The 20,954-nt window shown below is 44.3% G+C and overlaps 1 protein-coding gene across 2 annotated transcripts in view; it reads left to right on the top strand.

The window, feature by feature from the left end:
- The first annotated feature begins 5,436 nt into the window (after positions 1 to 5,436).
- MCUB (mitochondrial calcium uniporter dominant negative subunit beta) overlaps positions 5,437 to 20,954 on the top strand; it is a 74,730-nt gene continuing 59,212 nt past the window's right edge. For both annotated transcript variants that reach the window (XM_074993451.1, XM_074993450.1), the window contains exon 1: positions 5,437 to 5,821. In XM_074993451.1, coding sequence (XP_074849552.1) covers positions 5,708 to 5,821 — 114 coding nt within the window. In that variant the 5' untranslated portion in view covers positions 5,437 to 5,707. The remainder of the gene's footprint in view (positions 5,822 to 20,954) is intronic.

Below are 20,954 nucleotides of genomic sequence, written 5' to 3'. Positions count from 1 at the left end.
GAATATTAGGACTGAAAATTTAAACAAAGCTTTTGAACTGTTTGAATGTGTTCTAAGTATCTTTTTACAATGATTTCCCATATAATACATATTTAAAAAAACCTGTCTCAGATTCACTCTGGCTGGTGAGTTCACAAATATGAGTGATTAGTGATGTGTGATGTCAACTTCAGGTCCCCTTTTTACCCAACACTTTAATAATCAATAACCAACACTTTTGAATGCCTCTCTGAAATTTCCTTCTCAATTGCTTTGGCAACAGACGTTCCTCCCTTATTTATGTCACTGAACATTTGACTAATCTGGAATCTTTAAGGATATGGGTGTCAAAGTGAGAAGAACATCTCCAAACAGCTCAAAAACCATGCTTTTTGTCCCCAGTCCCACCTCTGGTATTTTACTTCTTTAAAATATACATTGCATATTTCATCTTAAGTTCACAAACCTTAGTTTGCAGATGTGTGTGCTGCCCTAAACAAAACAAAAAAGTAGTCATGTAGCACTTCAAAGACTAACAAAATAATTTATCAGGTGATGACCTTCCTTGGGTTAGATCCACTTCAGATGTGGGGAGAGACTATTTCCAGTACAGCTCAATCACCTAATAAATTACTTTGTTAGTTTTTAAAGCACTACATGACTGCTGGTTTGTTTTGTGAAGACACAGACTAACATGATTACTTGCCTGTTACTACTGTACTGACCTAGTTTATCATGTTAGATGGGGTGACAACTGTTATACAGAAACCAATGCATATAAAATTTGAATTGTATATTTAAGCTAATCATTCTCCTATTCAAATGCATGTGGCAATGACTTTCAAGAGGGCAGGAAGTAGACTCAGAGCAGTGGATTGAATGTCTCTATTCTATTTCTTCCTCTGGCATTGACTTGATGTCTGAGAACTGAGAAGTCATCCTCTTCTAAGAGCGAACATGAGCTTTAGTTAATATTTGTAAAATATTTTCAAATTCTTGGATGAAAAATGCTTTATATGGAAAAAGTTATTGTGACTGGTTGCTTGGATGTGCCACGCTTAGACTATCACACGCAGGACAGACTATAAGAAAAATAGCTGGCAATCTCACCACACAAGGAGCAGAGGGGAGCTGGGAACCAGGCTGCCACTGGTTCCCAGCTCCCCTCCACTGGCTGGAGCCAGGAAACTGAACAAGGCTGCTGCCCTGGTCAGTTTCCCCTCTCTGCAAGCAGAGGGGAGCCGGGAGCCAAGCAGCTGGTTGATTCATAGCTCCCCACTGCTTTCAGGAGCTGGGAATAAGTCCTGCTGGGCTGGTCAGTTTCCTGGCTCCTGCAATCTCAGGAGTCTCCCCTCAACTTATATGAAAATTCTAGTTATGTGGGGCTGCAGAAGCACAACCCCCATGTAACTCAAGGGTTTATTGTACAGACCTCAAACCAGGAACAAAAGACCTTTGTATTACCACACTGGTGAACAAGAACCCAAACACGGTGACCTCTAAGTGTTCCAGTCCTTACCGAGACAAACAGGTCTAACATAGTCAGATATTTATCAAAAGCCCAAATCATTATAGGTGATGTTGGTGCTACTTATACCAAAGGATCAGACACTTTTCCCCAAGTCATTGTGTGTGTTAGATCTTACCCAAATATCAGGTTGTCAACTAAATTTAGAGTAAATTAATTAAATATGTATTAATAAAAGAAGAGTTATTGAATGGTTTAAAGATTATATACATTGCAAATGCGTTCGAAGTCCTTTTATCAGATTTGTAGCAGTGATAGATAAGTCTGCTGGCTTTCAGAAGGTTAGAATCTGTATGTAGCTTAGATGTAAGGTCTGGTCAAGTATTTTCATGCTTTCCTGGGAGTTTTTCAAATAACTGTTTGGAAGTTCTCAGTCCCATGGCTTACACTTTCGCTGTTTAAGGTTGACCGACTAGAGATGCAGGATATCAGTCCCCGTATTTCACTTTTCTAGCTGAAGCAGGCTGGCAATGGTTTTGAAGAGATCATGTCACCTGAGCACACACTGACTCATTGCTTTGAAGTTCACATTCCACTGCCTATCTATACATAGGTAATCTACTTACACCTATTTGCATAAGGCAATTAGTCATTATAAGGGAGAGCATTTCAATGGGGTAGCCCTGTTAGTCTGTTTCAGAAAAAAAAACACCAAGGAGTCTCATGGCACTTTAAAGACTAACAAATTTATGTGGGCTAGAAGCTCATCAAATGCATGAAGTGGAATCTTAAGTTTGGCATGGATATATGCATGTGCAAAGAAGCTCCATTACTATGTGGAAAATCAGGGCTAACAAGTCCTATTCCAACATGGTGGATGTGGCCAACTCTCAACAGCTGATAAGATGAAACTACCAAAAGGGGGAGGATTACTTTCTCTAGTGAGCTAGCCATTCCCAGTCTCTGTTCAGACCCATTTTGATAGTGTCAAGTTTGCATAGGAATCCAGGTCTGCAGTTTCACACTGCAGTCTGTTTTGATGGTTTTCTTTGCTCAAGTATGGTAACTGTCAGGTCTGTTACTGACAGTCCAGGGAAGTCAGAGTGCTCGCCTACTGTTTTTTAAATGTAACCACTTTTGATGTCTGACTTGTGTCCATTTAGTCTTTTGCACAGAAACAGTCCCGTTTGGCCAAGATACATAGCAGAAGGGTATTGCTGGCACATGATGGCATATATTACACATTAGTATATGTGCAGCTGAACAAGCCCCGATGGTGCAACTGATGTGGTTAAGTCCTATGATGGTGTCACTAGAGCAGATATACGGACAGAGTTAACAACAGGGTTTGTTGCAAGGATTGGTTCCCAGGTTAGTGTTTCTGTTGTGCCATGCGTAGTTGGTGCTGAGTATTTGTTTCAGGTTGGAGGACTGTCTGTAACTGAGGACTGGTTCCCTGTTTCCCAAGGTCTATGAGGTTGAGGGATTGTCATCTAGGATAGGTTATAGATCCTCAATGATGTGTTGGAAAGATTTTAGCTAGGGCTGTAGGTACTGGACAGTGTTGTTCTGTTGCTCTTTGTTGGGCCTGTCCCTTAGTAGGTGTACCCAGGTGTAAGAATGCTGCTGTGGAATGTGAGATATCTACCCCGTAGTAGGTCTCATTCTGCTTTCTAATAGTTAAAGACAATTTTAAACCCTGAAGAATAAGCTTTCCTAGCCCTTTCACAATTGTTATTATAACAACTCTGGATATTGTTATCCAAATAAATACCCAATCCCTTATTGAACATTGCTAAATTCTTGATTTTAATGACCTCCTCTGGCAATAAATTCCACAGTATAATTGCATTACAAAATTTTTTTTGTTTTGCTCGTTTTCAGTTTCACTGAATGTCACTTTCTTCTTTTGTATGAAACTGGCATCTCCTGTTCTTCCTATCTACCATTTCTAGACTATTATTTCATATGAAGGCCAGGACTCTATTAGGGTTTAAAAAAGAGCTTGATAAATTTTTGCAGGTCAGGTCCATAAATGGCTATTAGCCAGGGATAAAGTATGGTGCCCTAGCCTTCATAACAAGGGCAGGAGATGGATGGCAGGAGATAAATCACTTGTCTTCTGTTTTCCTTCTCTGGGGCACCTGGCATTGGCCACCGTCGGCAGATGGGATGCTGGGCTTGATGGACCTTTGGTCTGACCCAGTATGGCCATTCTTATGTTCTTATGTTTATATCATGCGCCCTATTTTCATCTCCTTTCTAAGATAATAATCCAGATTTTTCAGATTCTTTTCATATTTGTTTTTCAACACATTTGATCATTTTCATTGTCCTTCTTGGAACCTCCTTCAGTTCTGCAATGTCCTTTTCCAGATGGGCAGACCAGCACTATACAGTAATCCCCCAAATTATATGTATTCAAAATGTACATATCTTGCATTTATGTGAGAGGGGTGTAGGGGGCAGTGCCATGGGGCAGGGAGACAGACCTTCATGGAAAGATTACTTCGAAAGTTTGGAAAGTGTTCTACATTTTCCAGCAGTTCTCCATTGACTTCAGTAGAAGTTTGGGAGAGCACCTTGGTCTTTTTGATGTTTGGTGTGAAGCCAAGAATCTTGTATGCTTCAGCAAAGGCACTTAACATGGTCTGAAGGGCAGTGGGAACAAGAGCAGCCACCATGTAGTCATCTGCATATTGGAGCTCCATGATTGAGGTCATGGAGGTCTTGCTTCTAGCCTTCGATGTCCTGGGAATGAAAAGCTTCCCATTTGTTCTGTAGACAATCTTCAAGCCATCTGGAAGTTTGCCAACGTATTCTTCACATATTAATGACTAACATGTTACCAGTTTGCATGCTACTTTACATAACTGCCCCCAGGCAGACTCATACCCGGCACCTCTGGGGTTTAGTGTGGGAGCATCTATAGTATGAGCTAAAAGCCAAAGCACTGCTAAAACTGTACAGGAGACTCCTCCTTTCTCTGTGTGAATGGTCTAGGTTCCCCTACCTCAGACAGTGACCCCACCCCTAGGCCGTGGCTAGTTTAGGTCAACAGTGGGTTAGGGCAATGCCTGTATCAGGCTTGTTAGGGATTGTATGGTATTATGCCCTCTGTCCCTTGGCAGTCAGGGACTTGCTAGGTCAAAATCATTATGCTTCAGCGCATGATGATAATCACAGTCTACCACGGCAGAAGGAGGGGAACAAAAAAAAAAAACCCTTCTTATGGCTAGGCTGGAAACTTTCTCCTGCCTAGTCAGTGAACATAGGAACAGCTGCACTGGGTCAGACAAAGGTCCATCTAGCAGTCATCTGCCATCTGAGGGTGGGCAGAGACAGGTGCCTCAGATAAAGGGGCCATCACAGGTAATTGTCAAGTGCCCCTCTGTCGACTCCCAGCCTGGCACAGGGCCTGTTGCTTATGTTATCTTGACCCAGCTGCAGGAGAAGGGTAGGAAGCACCAGCTCGAGGTGGCTTTTCTCTGCAGGTCCCAGCAGGTGGGGTGATGATTTGTTTGCATTTCTAGGCTGGCTAGTGCTGCACAGCCGCTGGCTGCTCTTTTTAGTGTGCTCTTCACTTACTGGCACTGTATTGATAGTTTGTAGCATTAGCTTTCGTGGGCAAAGACCTGCTTCGTCATCTGACAAAGCGGGTCTTTGCCCAGGAAAACTGATGCTCCAAAATACTATTAGTCTATAAGGTGCCACATGACTTGTTTGTGAAGATACAAACTACCAGGGCTACCTCTCTGATACTTGGCACTGTATTGTACCGCCCCCCCGCCGCCATCCCCCGACTTACAGCTCCTTCCCTCCCGTGACCCCCGCCACTGCCCAGCAGGAAGGGCCACGCAGCTGAGCGAACAGCGCCAGGAACCAGCGCTCGCCCGCCTCGCGCTTCCCGCTCAGCGGCTCCGAGCCGGGGTCTGCTGAGGCCCGCGCGCCCGCCCGCCCAGGGAGGAGCCCGGGAAAGGGGCGGCCCCTGCAGGCGGGCGGCGCAGCCTCTGCCCCAGCTGCCAGGGCCCCCGCGCGGCGGGCGGATGTTTCCCGCGGGGAAGGCACAGCCGCTCCCTGTGCCCCGCCGGCCGCTGCCTCGCTTTTCTCTGCCAAACGGAAAGCCGCGCTCCGGAGGCTGCGCTCTCACCTTTCACTCGCCACCCCTTCGGCGGCCGGAGCCAGGCTGCGGGCGGGACGCCACCAGCTAGAGCCCCCCTACCCCAGAGCCCGCCCTAGGACGGCGGCCGGAGCGGGAGGATGCTGCTGTTGCTGCTGCGGGCCGGGCAGCTGTTGCGGAGCGGCAGGGGGCGATGGCCACGGCCCCTCTCAGCCCCAGCCGGGAGAAGCGGCTGCCGCCTGCCGGCTCCCCAGGTGAGGCGCGGCTCGGGAAAGTTTGCACGTGGCAACTCCGGCGCGGGGGCAGCTGCCGGGCTGCACGTCCCTTCCCCGCCCGGCGGGCAGCAGCAGTTTGGGGGAGCAGAGTGCACGGTGGAGGAGGGGCGGAGTCTGCGATCCCTGCGCCCCCTCCTGCCCCGAGAGCAGCAGAAGGGTCCCGGCGCACTCCCGCCGCTGGAGGAGCAGCCCAGGGCTGGCCCACAGTGTGGGGAGTAAATCAGCGCCGGGGGGCTGCAGCGGCTGGGAAAGGCTAGTGAAACAAACGCGCTGGCCAGTGACTCCGCCCAGCCTCCTCCTTCCCCGGGAGAGCGGAGTGACCTCAGACACCCGCCTTGGGCGCTCGCCCAGCGCTCCTGGCTTCCGGGCGCACCTGAACCGGAGGCATCAGGAAGCGCTCGGGGTTTGGCTCGCGGCCAGCCTGCCTCCTGGGGGCGCGCTGCCTTTTGCTGGACGCGAACCCGTAGGGCGTCAGGCGAAGTGAGCGACGCGCCGAGTGAGGCTGAGGAAGGAGGGAAGCTGAAGTCAGCAAACGTTGACTATTCATGTTGCCTTTACGTGTTTTCCATTCCCTCTAGTTGCTGCCCTGGTCCCTGAAAGGTTGATGGTGAATCATCTGTGCAAACTGAATGAGTAACAGTTGTTTTAGCACGGAGTGTGACGTATGTCTGTTGGTAAATATCCTTGGAGAAGAAGGTGTGGTTAGGAGCAGGCTGAGGAAGAGGAACGTCCGATCTCCCCACCCCCAGGAATCTTACAAAGAATTCCACTTTCACCAGTCAGTAAAAACCAAGGCTAAGGTAGACTGACCATAGTTCTTGAAAGGATACTGGCAGGATAAGCATCTTCTGGCTTTTTTTTTTTTTTGCTGTTATTTTTAGTAACAACACAATAGATAACTGAAGTTTCTTTCCATCTAATTTAGTTCTCACCGTTTCTATTTATTGTGTCAACCTAAAGTCAGCCAAACAATAAAACATCACTGTGGATGTTACAGTCCTCTTGTTCAGTTTCTGTTCATAATCCTTACCAATTTCTTCCTTAAGTGCTAAGTGCAGTTTCTGACTTTTCAGCACTCTACAGGAAATGTTAATATTGTGAAGTCTTGAAGATATTTCTCAATAATGGACTTAAAATCTCTCCCTGCCTCTTTTTAACACAAAACTATACAAGATAGCCATGCTGACAATGCAGCTGTAGCTCAAGTATTTTGCTTTTGTATTTTTTATATTCAGACTAGGGAGGCTGCGTTGTCAGTGTTTAATTTTGATTAGGACCAGCTGAAATGGAATACTGTATTCAGCCCTTAAATATGATCATGCTTTAAAGATGGACTGAGAACAGCTAAAGGATTGAGGAGAGTGATCTGGTAGTCTGGGTTTCATTGCTGTTGTCTGTCCAAGTCATATGTGCAGGTGGTCCAGCTGTGTGGATCTGACCAAAGCACAGAGAATGAGACCTAGGACTCCCTGCTCACTTTATTTTGGAAAGTGTATTTTTCTTTGTGGGTGGGTAGGTTGAAAGAAGGACTCTTTGGATCAGTTGTATTAGGGCAAGAAACAGTTGTGTGTAGGGATAATGGAGTAGTTTTGGGGATAAGCAGAAACGTTTGCTTGTTGTTTACCTTTTATATTTTTCTTTGACTTCCTTTGTCTGCTATTCTTTAAGTTACTTGTTTAGGTTGTAAATACTTCATTGGGATAGGGGCTGTCTAATGCTTTGTGTTTATACAGCACCTAGCACAGCAGGGCCTGAATTTTTACGGGGTCATTTGGTTTCTAAGAGCTGCAGAAATATAAACGCTAAGGGTAGCAGTGCAATGCAGGAGATCAGTTTTTGAGCTGTTGTTTTCTGGACAAGGACAGTTATGAAGGTAGTACCCTCAGCCCCAGGCAACTCTTAGGGATATCTGAGTGCTGCTGACAGGATTAGGAGTCCAACTGTCTGCCAGAGTGATGGCTGTTGTAGCATTAGGCTTTGAGGTTAGGAAGTTTAATGAAGACCAGGTAGAGAAAAGGGAGCCTTTGAACTCTATGATGCACATGAAAGGCTATTGATGACTCCAGATTTATGAAGGTATCTGTATTGTAAATTTCATTTTTCTTCTTTCTATTTCAGGTGAACTAGAAGTGTCATGTCCAATTACATGTTGTTACTGGTCACAGAGAGGTAGCTGTGTTAGTCTGTATTCTGTCAAAACAAATCAGCAGCCATGTAGCACTTTAAAGACTAACAAAATAATTCATTAGGTGATGAGCTTTCGTGGGACAGACCCACTTCTTCAGATCTGGAAATTGTGATGAAAATAACTTTTTGTTTTGTGATGATGTGACAGCTGCTCCTGATTTTCCCCTGCCCTAAGGTAGTAGCAGTCTAGGCAATCCCTCTTCTACTCTTGAAGCTTTTGGGGAAATCCATTTGGGCTGCCTGTTCCAGGCCTTTGGTTTCTCATTGCCTTATTCTCAAAAGGGCATTAAATGCATAAAAAGTACTAAATGAAATCCCTGTCTCCCCCAAAAATACACCTGTTTCTGAATCCCCCTATCAATTTCTATGTAGTGACCTTAAATGCTATCTGTAAAATAAGTAAATTTTAAAAAAAAAATCATTCTTCTGTCTCAATGTTTGAAGTCAGTCCCTTTAAGAAATCTTTTTTTTTTTTTTAAAGACCCAGGCCACTGTCTTTGCAGAAACTGTCAAAAATGTTATTTTTAAAAGAAGATAGTTCTGGGGACAGCGCAGCCCTAGGTAATTAGGTGACTGTGTACTAATAAACGGGAACAAAGAGACAAATGTAGCTGTCAAGATCTTTTAAATTTTTGATTATTAAAGAGTCAACTTTTTTAAAGTTTGCGCTGCTGAAGCTTAGCAAAGTGTTGTCAGTATATTTTTAACCTATCGAAGGACAAAATCTGTGACTAGGAAACATGACCGTCAGATTAATAGAGAAAGTGTAAATACTATAGGTTCATTTATTTAACATGTGCAAAGTTTCTCTTAACTGAATTTTACTGAAACAATGTTTTGTAAAGTCAGTTGAAAGCAATGAACAGGGTGAACGCTGGCTTTGATGGAATGGCAGTTAGACAGAGACTTATAAATGGATGACACTCCGTACTGAGGTACAGGAAAGCAATATGGTTTCTGGCCATGTCTTCACTAGGAAGGGTGTATTTGCTAATATGTGCTGGTGGAGTTAAACTCTGGGGAGTTCCCAGGATTTACCTTGACTAGCTAACACAAACTGAAGGTACAACTTGTTTTGTCTATGTTTTGAAAGTCTGCTGTAGTCAAAGGAGTAAGTACTCTAACACACACTGAAGTAGGGAATTTAAAGACTAGGCTGCTTGCTGTGCCTAAGCTCTGTTAACTTAACATATATTAAAGGCAATGTGCCTTTCCTACATTGATATTTCTCAAAAGTAACATGTTCTAACAACATAGCTTTTTATCCTAGTCTGGACAAGGCCTGACTGCAAGTTTGAGTCCTTCTACAAATGCTTCAGGAGAGAAGTTTCTTTAGAGATGACAGAAGTGTGCAAAAATAATTTAATTGGCGTTGCTCCTTGACCCCATTCTTCCTTCCTTCAAACCTGCACCCTCCTCTCTACCCACTCAAAAAAATCCCAGCCTGGGGTAAAATTCTGCCCTCACATGCCTGCCTTTCTTTTGAAATTCAGTGGAAGCTGTGCCCATGTGGAAAACTTGGATTCTAATTTAGACCCTTATTCTGCAGTCTAATTTGTATCTGCAGGCTTCTGCACCCATTTGAGACCCTGCTGAAGTGCAGAGGCTAGTCCATGCAAATCAGATTACATGTAATGTACTTTCAAAATTTAACTTCAGGATGTTTAGTTGAATGTTCTCAAGTGAAACATTGTATGTCTGCACTAGCCAAAAACTTCGAAATGGCCATGCCAACAGCCATTTCAAAATTTTCTAATGAAGTGCTGAAATACATATTCAGCGCCTCATTAGCATGCGGGCAGCCACGGCACTTCGAAATTGACATGGCTCGTCCAGACAGGGCTCTCTTTCGAAAGGACCCCGGCTACTTCGAAGTCCCCTTATTCCTATGAGCAGATAGGCACTGCACAATGAGCACATAGGAATAAGGGGACTTTGAAGTAGCCGGGGTCCTTTCAAAAAGGAGCCCTGTCTGGACGAGCCGCGCAGCGGCAAGCCGCATCAATTTCAAAGTGCTGCGGCCACCCACATGCTAATGAGGCGCTGAATATGTATTTCAGCGCTTCATTAGTAAACTTCGAAATGGCCATTTGCATGGCCATTTCGAAGTTTTTGGCTAGCATAGACACGGCCTGTTAGAAGAACAGATTCTTTGTTTTTACTGAGCCTGATCTACACTCAACGTTTCCTTTAGTCTATCTACATCATTCACAGGTATGAAAAATTCACACCTTTGGGCATTCTGGTTAAACCCACCTAATCCCCAGTGTGGGAACACCTAGGTTGATGGGGGAGTTCCTCCATCAACCTAGGTAGTTCCTTGCAGAGCTGGATAACCTACCTAGGTGGAAAACCCTGTTCCATTAATGTGGGAAGCCATCTTCTGTGTTAGGAACCTTATGGTAGCATAGCTTCAACTCTGTCACTATGGAGCCTCTAGCATAGATACGTCCTTAGAAGTGCTGCAGCTGCTCAGTTTTCCTGTAGAAATAAAACATTATCCTTAGTCAATTTTTCCTCATTACTTGTATAGTCAGACAGTTTGATGCGGTAAATGTAAGAATCACCTCTTTCACAAAACCTCAGATAGCTGAGCTGAAGCGGGGGATGGATTCTCAGATGTACAGCCCCTTGCCTGGTCAATGTGAGGCTTCACTGCACCCCTTCATAGCAAGTGTTTCATTCAACGCTGTGGTTGGTGTAGTGCAGCAGTGTAGTGCTGCAATAGGAATTCAAAGCTCGCCACGTTTGATGTTGTCATCTTTCCATATTCGCCACATTACCGTACACAAAACTTCATTAAATATTAGACAAATAAATACCTTCTGGCCTTTGAATTCACATGAGACTGGGAGATGATGTAATAGTCACAGACTCAACATGACTTGTTGCAGCAAAGAAAGGCTAACTACAGAAAGGCTTTGAACCCCACAGAGCCTATAACAACCCCCCGCACACCCTGCGGCACAGCAGGGAGTGGCATGGATCCAGCTGTTTCCTGCACATTGTGTGCAGATGGCTGTGATGACCCCACATGTTAGAGGGCATGATACCAACCCCCCATCCTTGCCATGCCCTGCAGTGCCCCCTTTCAGCGTGGGCAGTGTCAATGCCCTCAGGGGTTCTCCACGAGCTGGCAGGCTGCCCGCCACATTGCGCCTGTGCTAATCACCTTTGGCAAGTCTGATGAATTCAAAGAATTATTAATTCTTATGAGTTAGGTGTGCATGCATTCACCATGACCTAGTGTTCTATTGACGACATGTGGCAAGTAGCAAATATATTGGAAACCGTGGGTGTAGTGGCTGCTCATGCCCAGTGCCCACTTTGAAGATATTTTCCACCAGTGCTTCTACATTACTCTGAAATCTATGGCATGCCTACAATGGCATATTCATCTCTGAAATTACTTCCATGGAGCCTGCTGCAAGGCTGAAGTGGTTCAGATCCTTGCAGGTTCCGCTGTGGGTTAGTGAATTTTCTAATAAAAAAGAAGCTATATCTGGAATATTCATAAGGTGTGGGTTTCTTATCTCTTTTATTGCAGAGGAAACTGTTCTACCAGGTAGTATTTTGATTGACTTTAGGTTCTGAATTGAGTGGGATTTTAGACAGAGGACTGATGCGTCAGTAGGCCTTGTACAACAAAAACCCTCTGCTGATCTTTGAAAATATGCTTTGATTATTCTGGCTTTGTGTTGTAACTGTCACTCCCTGCTCCGTCCCACAAAGCTTTAGAGAATGGAGTGGAACTGGTTTTGTCATGTGCACCTCTTGAAAATGTTCCACTCCCCTTAAGGTTTCTGGATGCACCAGGCAAAAAGTGTCAACTTCCTTTTGAAAACAGATTTCTGTTGGGTTACAGGGTGACTGATAAAAATTCAGGTTTAATTTTCAGTAGTTGAGAAATTTTGTTCCTATGTAAAGTATGTATCCCAGAGGATCTATATTTGTAATTTAGGAAATTGCACCAAAGGAAGATAAAATTGTAGTAATGTGTATATTATCTTCTTAAGTCTATTTTTCTGTGTGTCAAATTCATAGCTTGTACAATAAGAGTTTTGGAACAATACAGTTTAATTAAGTATAAGGCAATATATAACTTGTTCTTGAAATTTGCTCAGTGCATTTTGGGATTAGTCTTATGTTTTTATATCATCTTTCATGGAAACTTAATTCAAAATGCTGTGCTGAAAAAATATTCAGTTCTTTAACTGTATGAAATGACTGCTCTCTCCCTTGCTACCAAGAGAGGACAATCTAAAATGTCAAATGAGATTGAGAGCTGATATAGTCAGGAAGCCATTCCGAAGGGCTGGAGGTGGTGGAGGGAAAAGATTCTCTTTCGTCAACAGGGGTGAAGGGTATAAGTCAGGCGTGTTCAACCCGCAGCCCGCGGGCCGCAGGCGGCCCTGCACAGCTAGTAATGCGGCCCCACAAGATCGTAAACTTTTAACATTATTATGTGATTTATATACATTAACTGTATTATATATATTATATGCGGCCCAAGACAATTCCTCTTCACTCAGTGCGGCCCAGGCAAGCCAAAAGGTTGGACACCCATGGTATAAGTGAAGCCACAGAAAAGAACAGTGCTCTCTATGATTGTGATGGAAAAATAGGTGGAGACATGGTCATGAGTGAAATTTTGACTTCTTGCAATCATGTGGAGTGTTGCCATTGAGTTTTCTCATGGATTCAATGCTAAGTGTTGTCATGTTGCAATTTTATGAAACTTTTTGTTAAGGAAATTTATAATTTAGAAAAAAACCTGTCATATTAGAAGCCAATGAAGTGTTTCATTAAAATGGCATTGCTTTCCAAAATACATTTGTCCAATACTTAAATGGACACCACTCCCGTCCCTCCCCAAATTTCTTGGACATTCTTCTAAAACATCGTCTAAAACACTCTTATAAAACTTCAGATCAATAGAATTTTTTCTTCTCTGTCTTGTACTTCATATGGGAAAATGTTCTTTAAAAACAACAACACCCAGACATTCTCCTGCCTTGTTTGAAAGCCACAGCACTGTAGAACTACAAAGCTGAAACTGAAAGTAGTAATAGTAAAGTGAAATTGACTTCCTTAGTTACATAAATATTGAACAATAAATAGGGTAACCACCCAACTGTCCTTTTACAATACAACTAGAGGTCCAGTTGCAGCTCTGCTTCCAAGTGGATGTTGGACAGGAGGAAAATTATAGACAGAAACTTGAAATATACATCCAAAGTATATGGTCCAGGCACTGCTCTGGCTGGGGGAGGGGTTGGGGCTGACATGGTGCAGGATGAGCTCTGCTGGAGGGGCCGTGCCAGGCCCTGCACTGGGTGGGGGAGGGGCTGGCACAGTGCAGGGTGGGGGGCTCTGTCGGGGGGCCGGACTGAACCCTCTTCTGGCTGGGGGAGGGGCTGGGGCTGGCAGGGGAGAGGGGACTGTTGGGGGCCAGGGCTGAGCCCTGCACTGGGTGGAGAAGGGGCTGGCATGGTGTGCAAGGCACTCCTTTGGGGGGGCCGTGCCATGCCTTATGCTGCCTGGGGGAGGGGCTGGGGCTGGCATAGTTTGTGGCAGGCAGGGGGGAACGTGGTAAAATCTTGCCAAGACAGATGGACAGGCACAGCCACAATAATGTATATGATGATAATTTGGCTCTGTGGATATGGTGACTTATTAGGAGAAGCTAAGGGAATGGGGCTTATTTAGTCTTCAGAAGAGAAGAAAGAGGAGGGGATTTGGTAGCAGCACATAACTACCTGAAAGAGAGTCTCCAAAAAGATGGAGGTAGGTTATTGTTAGTGGTGGTAGATGCAGGATGAGAAACAATGGTCTCAAGTTGCAGTGGGGGAGTTCTAGGTTGGATATTAGGAAAAACTATTTCCTTTGGAGGGTGGTGAAACAGTAGGTGGGATGCCTAGGGAGATGGTGGAATCTCCATCCTTAGAGGTTTTTAAGGCAAGGCTTGACAAAGTTCTGGCTGGGATGATTTAGTTGGAATTAGTCCTGCTTCGAGCTGGGGCTTGGATTAGATGACCTCCTGAGGTCTCTTCTAACCCTAATTTGTGATTCTAATCTAAAATATTAGCAGCAAGGTTTGTAAATAAATGTGTTTACAGCATTTGTTAGATAATGTTTAACAGTAAATCACAAGTTGTGAATTTGCAGCTCAGTTCATTCAGCTGAAGCCTTGTTACCATAACAATCCTATATGTGCAGCAGAAATGTAGCACTTTAAAGACTAACAAAATGATTTATTCAGTGATGAGATCTGTTACAATCTTATATATGATTCTTGTTATAATTGGCAAAGTATTTGCTTTGAAATTTGTCCCCACAAACCAATCTGAGCAGTTTTCTTTGTCTGATGTAACTGAGTCTCATTCAACTTAACACGCAGAAAACGTCCCCAAGGTAGGGTACACACTCCACTGAGCAACATAATGATACAAATCTAACTCATTTCGAGTTTGCTATGGCCTCTCTGTGAGGTGCAGACAAGCCTTCAGTGTTGTCCCAGAGAAGTGTTTTCCTGATTAAGTGACATTGTAATTACTAATTTAACTAACTTTTCCAGTTAACAATTTTTTCTATATGTGATCTTTGTGTCCATGGCACATCATTTGTCTGTGGATTAAACAAAGTATCTCCAGTGGTTAGGGGCTTTGCCTGGCAGGCTAGGGAGAGCAGAATTCAGTTCTCTGCTTTACCACAAACTTTGTGTTGCCTTGGGAAAGTCACTTAGTGCCTTCATCTCCCCATCTATAAAATGGGTATAACAATATTTCCCACTTCGTAGAAGGGTTGTGAAGGCAAATATATTATTTTGAGGCACTCAGATACTGTAGTAATGGGGGCATTACCTAAAATAGCTAGAACTTATAACTCACAGGTGGCAAACCCCCAGCCCAGATCTGAGCCACAACTTGTCCGGATCCGGACCCTGAGGTTCAGGGCTCCATTTCATGGCATTTGGCTCACAGCAGGAGGAGCGTGCAGAGCTCTGAGCTGCATGGAACTCCAGCCAATCAGGGCAGCAAAGGGTGGTGTCTGGGAGCGGGGAGTGGTGCAGAGCCTTATGTATCCAGTCATCCTACAAAGGTAAGTGCACCCTGTTGCCCAGACACCATGCCCCCCAGATGGATCCTGCCACTCCCTTCCTGCACCCTCCCTCCTGGGCCCCGTATCCCAGTCCCCCACCATCTAGACTTCACACTTCCCTCCCACCCAGACTCCCTAGCTGCACTCTGCTTCTGTCCCTCCCCTCCCAGATCTCACACCCCAAACCTTCCTGCACCTTTCCTCTCACCTAGACCCACACCCCCAGCCTGCTCCTGCACCCTCCCTGCTAGACCTCATAAGCATGTCCCCCACCCAGTCAGGAACCATATGAGTGAGGTTTTTTATTTATCACTTCATTTATCACTGATTTGTTTGAGGTGTCAGCCCCCAACCCGAAAAAGGTTCCCCACCCTGTTATAACTAAAAGTTTGCCTTTGTGGTTAACAAATAGACCACTTTGGCACCAAATGGACTGAAGTGCCTAAAAGGACAGCTGGATACAGTAATACCCTGAGAGACGCTTATTCAAAATGCTGTATCTCATGTTTACATGAGTGGGGTTTGGGGGGCACTGCTGTGGAGAGGGAGACCCTGCAGCCCCGTGGCTGGAAGCCAGTTGGCCAGTGCTTGGCCAGAAGAGCCAGCCACAGGGTCCCCGACTAGAAGGTAGGGAGACCAGCAGTCCTGTGGGTAGAAGCAAGCTGGCTGCTAACAGAGCCAGCCACAGGGTCCCCAGCTGGAGGGCAGGGAGACCTGCAGTCCAATGGCTAGAAGCCATCTGGCTGCCAGCAGAGACAGCCACTGGGTCCCTGGCCGAGGGGTGGGAAGACCTGCAGCCCTGCGGCTGAGAAGCTGCTGGGCTCCCAGCCCACGCCTCAGTGGCAGCCCCAGATGAGGCTGCCACTTCAATCCTCTCTCCTGGCTGCTTGCAGGTCGGGGAAACTGACCAGCCATGAGCTTGTCAGTTTCCTGTGTTCTGCAAATGTTAGGGAGAGGAGAGCCAGGCTGCCCCCTGTTTCCTGGCTCCCCACCACTCTGGGAGCCAAGAAACTGACCAGTCCTGGCTACTGGTTCCCGTCTCCTCTCAAACTTGAGGGTTTATTGTATTGTTTGTAAAAGCAGGGAATGATGTCTATTGTTCTCTCGGAAGGCAGGATCTGTAATTGTGAGAATTCCAACTGAGTGATTTTCAGACAAAATTAACTAATCTGCTGATGTAACTGTTCACAGGAATCCAGCTTGGAGTAATTACTATGCCTGCTGACTAATGATTATAGAAGAAGCTGATTCATTCTGTATTGTTGAATCTCCTGTGTCTCTTGGAATCCCCTCCACCACTCAGAACTGGTTTGTTTTTATAAGGAGGAGGTTTTGCAGAACTATGAAGCATTTATTTAATGGTGCACTTTTATGGCAGGTTATATAAATTAAAGTTTATGACACACAATAGACTGCCATAGTAAAATGGTTATCAAAGTCTTAGTGTTTTTCAAAATTAGTATTTTACAGACACAGGTGGGTACAGTAATATATCTTTTATTTGATTAACTTCTGTCAGTGAGAGAGACAAGTTTTTGAGCCACACAGAGCTCTTTTATTTATTTAATTTTATTGGAATTATTTTACAGATTTCACACCTAACACTTTCCAATTCTTTCATTTCTATGTGATCATTATTACATCTTGTTCTGACTTCACTGACAGAAGTGCACTGATTGCACTATTCTCTTGAAATAAAAGGTTTTCCGTCTCAAAATCCTATTGGAGAGTAGCTCTGTACATACAGAAGTAAAACTAAAACACTTGTCTTGTTCTTTTGTAACAGAGAAAGCCATGCTAGTCTATATACTATCAAAACAAAAAATAAGTTCTTTAAAGTGCTACTTTACTGCTTTTTTGTCTTGTTCTATGAGCTATTGCTGTTCATGCATAGCAGTGAGTCAGAAAATATTCTCAGTATTGGTATACGGATGTATTTGCAAATTATCCCAGCTGGCATCTTTTTAATTAAGAATGGTGAGTTTCTGCAGGCCTGAGAATGTTGCTTCTTCCTACCATTCACAGGCATAAGTGAACTCGGGGCCATTTGGGCTCTGGATGTTCTCTGTTGCAGATACCTAAGTGTGGATGTAACTCACCTGTGCAAAATGGGGATTGCATTCGTATGGTTTCTGTTGGTGTGAAACCGGGGTAAGCTCAAAATCACCCATGCTGGTGCTGACCCAGAGAAAACCACTTAAGTACAATCCTCATTTTGCACAGGTGCAGTAGCTCCAGTCTGGAAGTCTGCACTCAGGAAGTTATGTTGGTACTCTTATCCTGGGTATGGACTGGGCTTTATTTTGTAACAGATACCAGCAGGAATGTGGATAAGGAGAGAAATACCATAATCTAGACTCTTTAAGTATCATGATAGCTCTCAGTAGGACGAGAGGTACAAAAGTACAAATTTTAAACATTTGAATGTATTCCTATTTTATTGGTAATTCAAAATTTGTCCCCTTTTTCATTGCAGTTTATTAAAAAGTGGTCTTCTGTTTTGAGGAACTGTTATTTACACTGTGAAAATTTAATTTTTCTGTGAATCTGCAGTGAAATATGCATTCTCCAGGAGATTTCAGGAGTGAGAGAACTGGCAAAAAAAAGTTAGACATTTTTTGTGAAAGAATATTTAATTTCTATGTTGTGCTCCAAGCAGGCCTATGCAGGTCACCCTGTTGCTGAAGGAGTCTTTCTGGTTGCAAACTGAGCTTTTGTTTATCTGCAGGCAGCAGGAAAAAGTGTTTTGCTTCTCAATTGCCAGTGATATTTACATCCTGTTTAAAACCCCAACTCCAAAATCTATCATGCTGTGATGCCTGCTGCTAGTAAGCTGTTGACTGGTTCCACAGAGTGAATTTTCCAATCCTTTCCTCTTCTCTCCAGCTGTCCGCTCTTACTCTCCAATTACTGTAGTACTTAAGAATACTGCATTTTAAAGTTCAGTTGTGCATCGGCTCCTGAGCCAACACCCAATATGTGGACCAACTTAGAAAGGGCTATTTGAAATTTAGTCTGTCTTGTTTTCTTTTCCTTTTATCCCTGCACTTCACTGTCAAGTTTTACAGCAAAATGCTGTAATCTGGCAACTCAACACACCCAAGAAATGAGTCATCATTGAGCCGCTGCCATATAGTTGAATATTCTAAATAAACTGCAGCTTTGTACAGTTTAACCCTCTCTTGTCCCTCTACTTCCAAACTTCAGGCCATATCTGCAGTCTCCTGGTCAGGCCACTTCAAACAATGGGAGGGAGTCAAATAGTCATTCTATGTCATCCTCTGGCATAGGAGGTTTATTGGCAATTGAAGAGTCTGTGAATAGATTTCTTCTATGCTGCGGTGAACTCCAGCCAGTTCAATGACCCTGAAGAGTTGTAGTAGGTGTCACTGCTTAGAGCAGAGTCCTGAAGCCATACTGATTTACGCCAGGGTCTGAATTGGTCGCCGACGAGCTTGGAAGACAGGGAATTATTTGAGGCTTAAAGCCCCATATGCTCAGGTTTGGACTGATTGCACCTTGACTAGACTCAACAGTTGAGAAGAATAGATCACTTTCCAACAGTGGAAGATTAAAGACATTTTATAGACCAATATTCTCTGCACATAAAACTTGTGCTAGACCTGAGAAGATAAAAAGTGAATAAAACACACGCAACCCCAAGGCAGTGTTTATTTGTGGAGAATTTATGCACTTGCAATGACTAGCAACTAAATAGGGCCCTACCAAATGAAAAATGTGTCATGGACCATGAAATCTGGTCTTTTATGTGCTTTTACCCTGTACTCTACAGATTCCACTGGGGAGACTAGTGTGTCTCAAACTGGGGGTCCTGTCCCAAAAAGGAACTCTGGAAGGAATTACAAGGTAATTTTAGAAAGTTTGGTATTGATGCCCTTACTTCTGCACTGTCTCAGAAGCTGGGCAGCTGGAGAATGGTAGTGGTTGGCCAGGTGCCCAGCTCCCAAGGCAACATTCCTCCAACTGAAGTTTGCGTGGCAATAGTTTTGCACTGTTGCTAGTGATGGTGGTGGTGATGGTGGTTCCATCTTCAGATCTAGGATCTTGGCGCAACTGCCACTCGCCAAGTGTCCAGCTCAGATGGCTGTGCTGCCATCAGCAGTAGCATAGAAGTAGAGTAGCACAATTGTGACTCCCCACAAACTCCTTTTTGGGTCAGTACTCCTACAATTACAACACTGAAATTTCAGATTTAAATAAGTGAAATCATAAAAATTATGAGTTTTAAAATCCCATGACCATGAAATTGGCCAAAATGGACTACATTTGGTAGGACCCGCCAAATAAATGGTCATGGATGCATTTTTTTACTTTTTTTTTTTTTTTTTAAAAAAGCTGTCACTCATTCCTCCCTCTTGCTTCAGGGAACATGCCTGCCTCAGCAGATTCACTTTGTTAGCCTTTTATGTTGTGTCCATGCCAATATGTCATAATGGAATTGGGCTTGGAAGCTGTCCATTGTTTCAGCTGGCTGCTGGGATATAGCTATATTCTTTGACATAAATAGCTGTCTTACAGGAGAGACACCTGTGGTACAGTGCAGTTAAAACTTACTGTCTCTTTATGGCTACGTCTACGCTAGCCCCAAACTTCGAAATGGCCATGCAAATGGCTATTTAGAAGTTTACTAATGAAGTGCTGAAATGCATATTCAGCTCTTCATTAGCATGCAGGTGGCCGCGGCACTTCGAAATTGATGCACCTCGCCACTGCGGGGCTCCTTTTCGAAAGGACCCCACCTACTTCAAAGTCCCCTTATTCCCATTTGCATGGCCATTTCGAAGTTTGGGGCTAGTGTAGACACGGTCTATATGTATATATACTAGACTAGAAGATTTACCTGGCATTGCTCTGGTCTTTAACTGAATTTTTGTTATTTTATTTTTTAATAAATATACGTACCCCATGGGGTAGGGCTGTGGATGAGGTCTTCAAACTCATGCTGCTCCCAGGAGAGTGGACTCCCCAAGCACTCTCTCACCGTAGCAGCTTGGGGCCAGGTGGGAGGTGCCTTTGCATGTGCACTTTCCTGTCCAGCCCTGTTGATGAGGAACAGCTGGCAATGTTCATGTACAATTGGGAAGGGGGGAATACTACAGCCTCCCCCCTCCCCCCTGAAGGGTGCCCAGGAATTGTGGTGTGAGGCTCAAAGCTGGGGCGGTCCCGGATCATGGTGGAACAAAGGGACGTGCCCTCCACCAGCCAGCCCAGCATCTGCCTGGTGATTTGGTCTCTTTGCTGAATGATTTTATGGGTTTGCTTCTTAGTGCAGGTACAGCCCATTTTCATGGCACAACAAAACCCTTACCTTGCTTTAAATTCTGCTAAGAGAGGGCTGCATACCAAATGTAGTGGTCCTACCTCTTATTGTTGAGGAGGAGTTCCCAAAAAATCAGACTGACAGACACTCTCTAAAATATACAGTAGGTCTCTACAGCTCACTGTCTCTGTTTTGAGTATTGATTCTGAATGGCAAGGAAGCATTCATGTGCATATACATGTAGTTATCCACATAATACCATATTCTTTGTTCACATTTTAAGAGATTTGTAATTGCCAGCTCTGCTGACTATTTGAGAGTGACATCTGCTGTAGATAGTAACAGTGTTGTTTAAAAGAAGCTGATGCAGTTTTATAACATAGAATAATAGACATGTAGGGCTGGAAGGGACCTAACTGCAGGAAAGAGATTAATTTGGGGCTGTAAAACCAATCTAGTCTGCTTCCAGAGAAGATTAGAGTCTCTATGTGATGTTCACTGCAGGTGTTTGTACATATACCCATCCAGTATGTGTTTGTGTTT

Source organism: Carettochelys insculpta, chromosome 4 (assembly GCF_033958435.1).
Source record: "Carettochelys insculpta isolate YL-2023 chromosome 4, ASM3395843v1, whole genome shotgun sequence".
NCBI classification, from domain to species: Eukaryota; Metazoa; Chordata; order Testudines; family Carettochelyidae; genus Carettochelys; species Carettochelys insculpta.
Note: the sequence above shows the minus strand (reverse complement) of the source record. Positions and strands in the feature narration are given on the sequence as shown.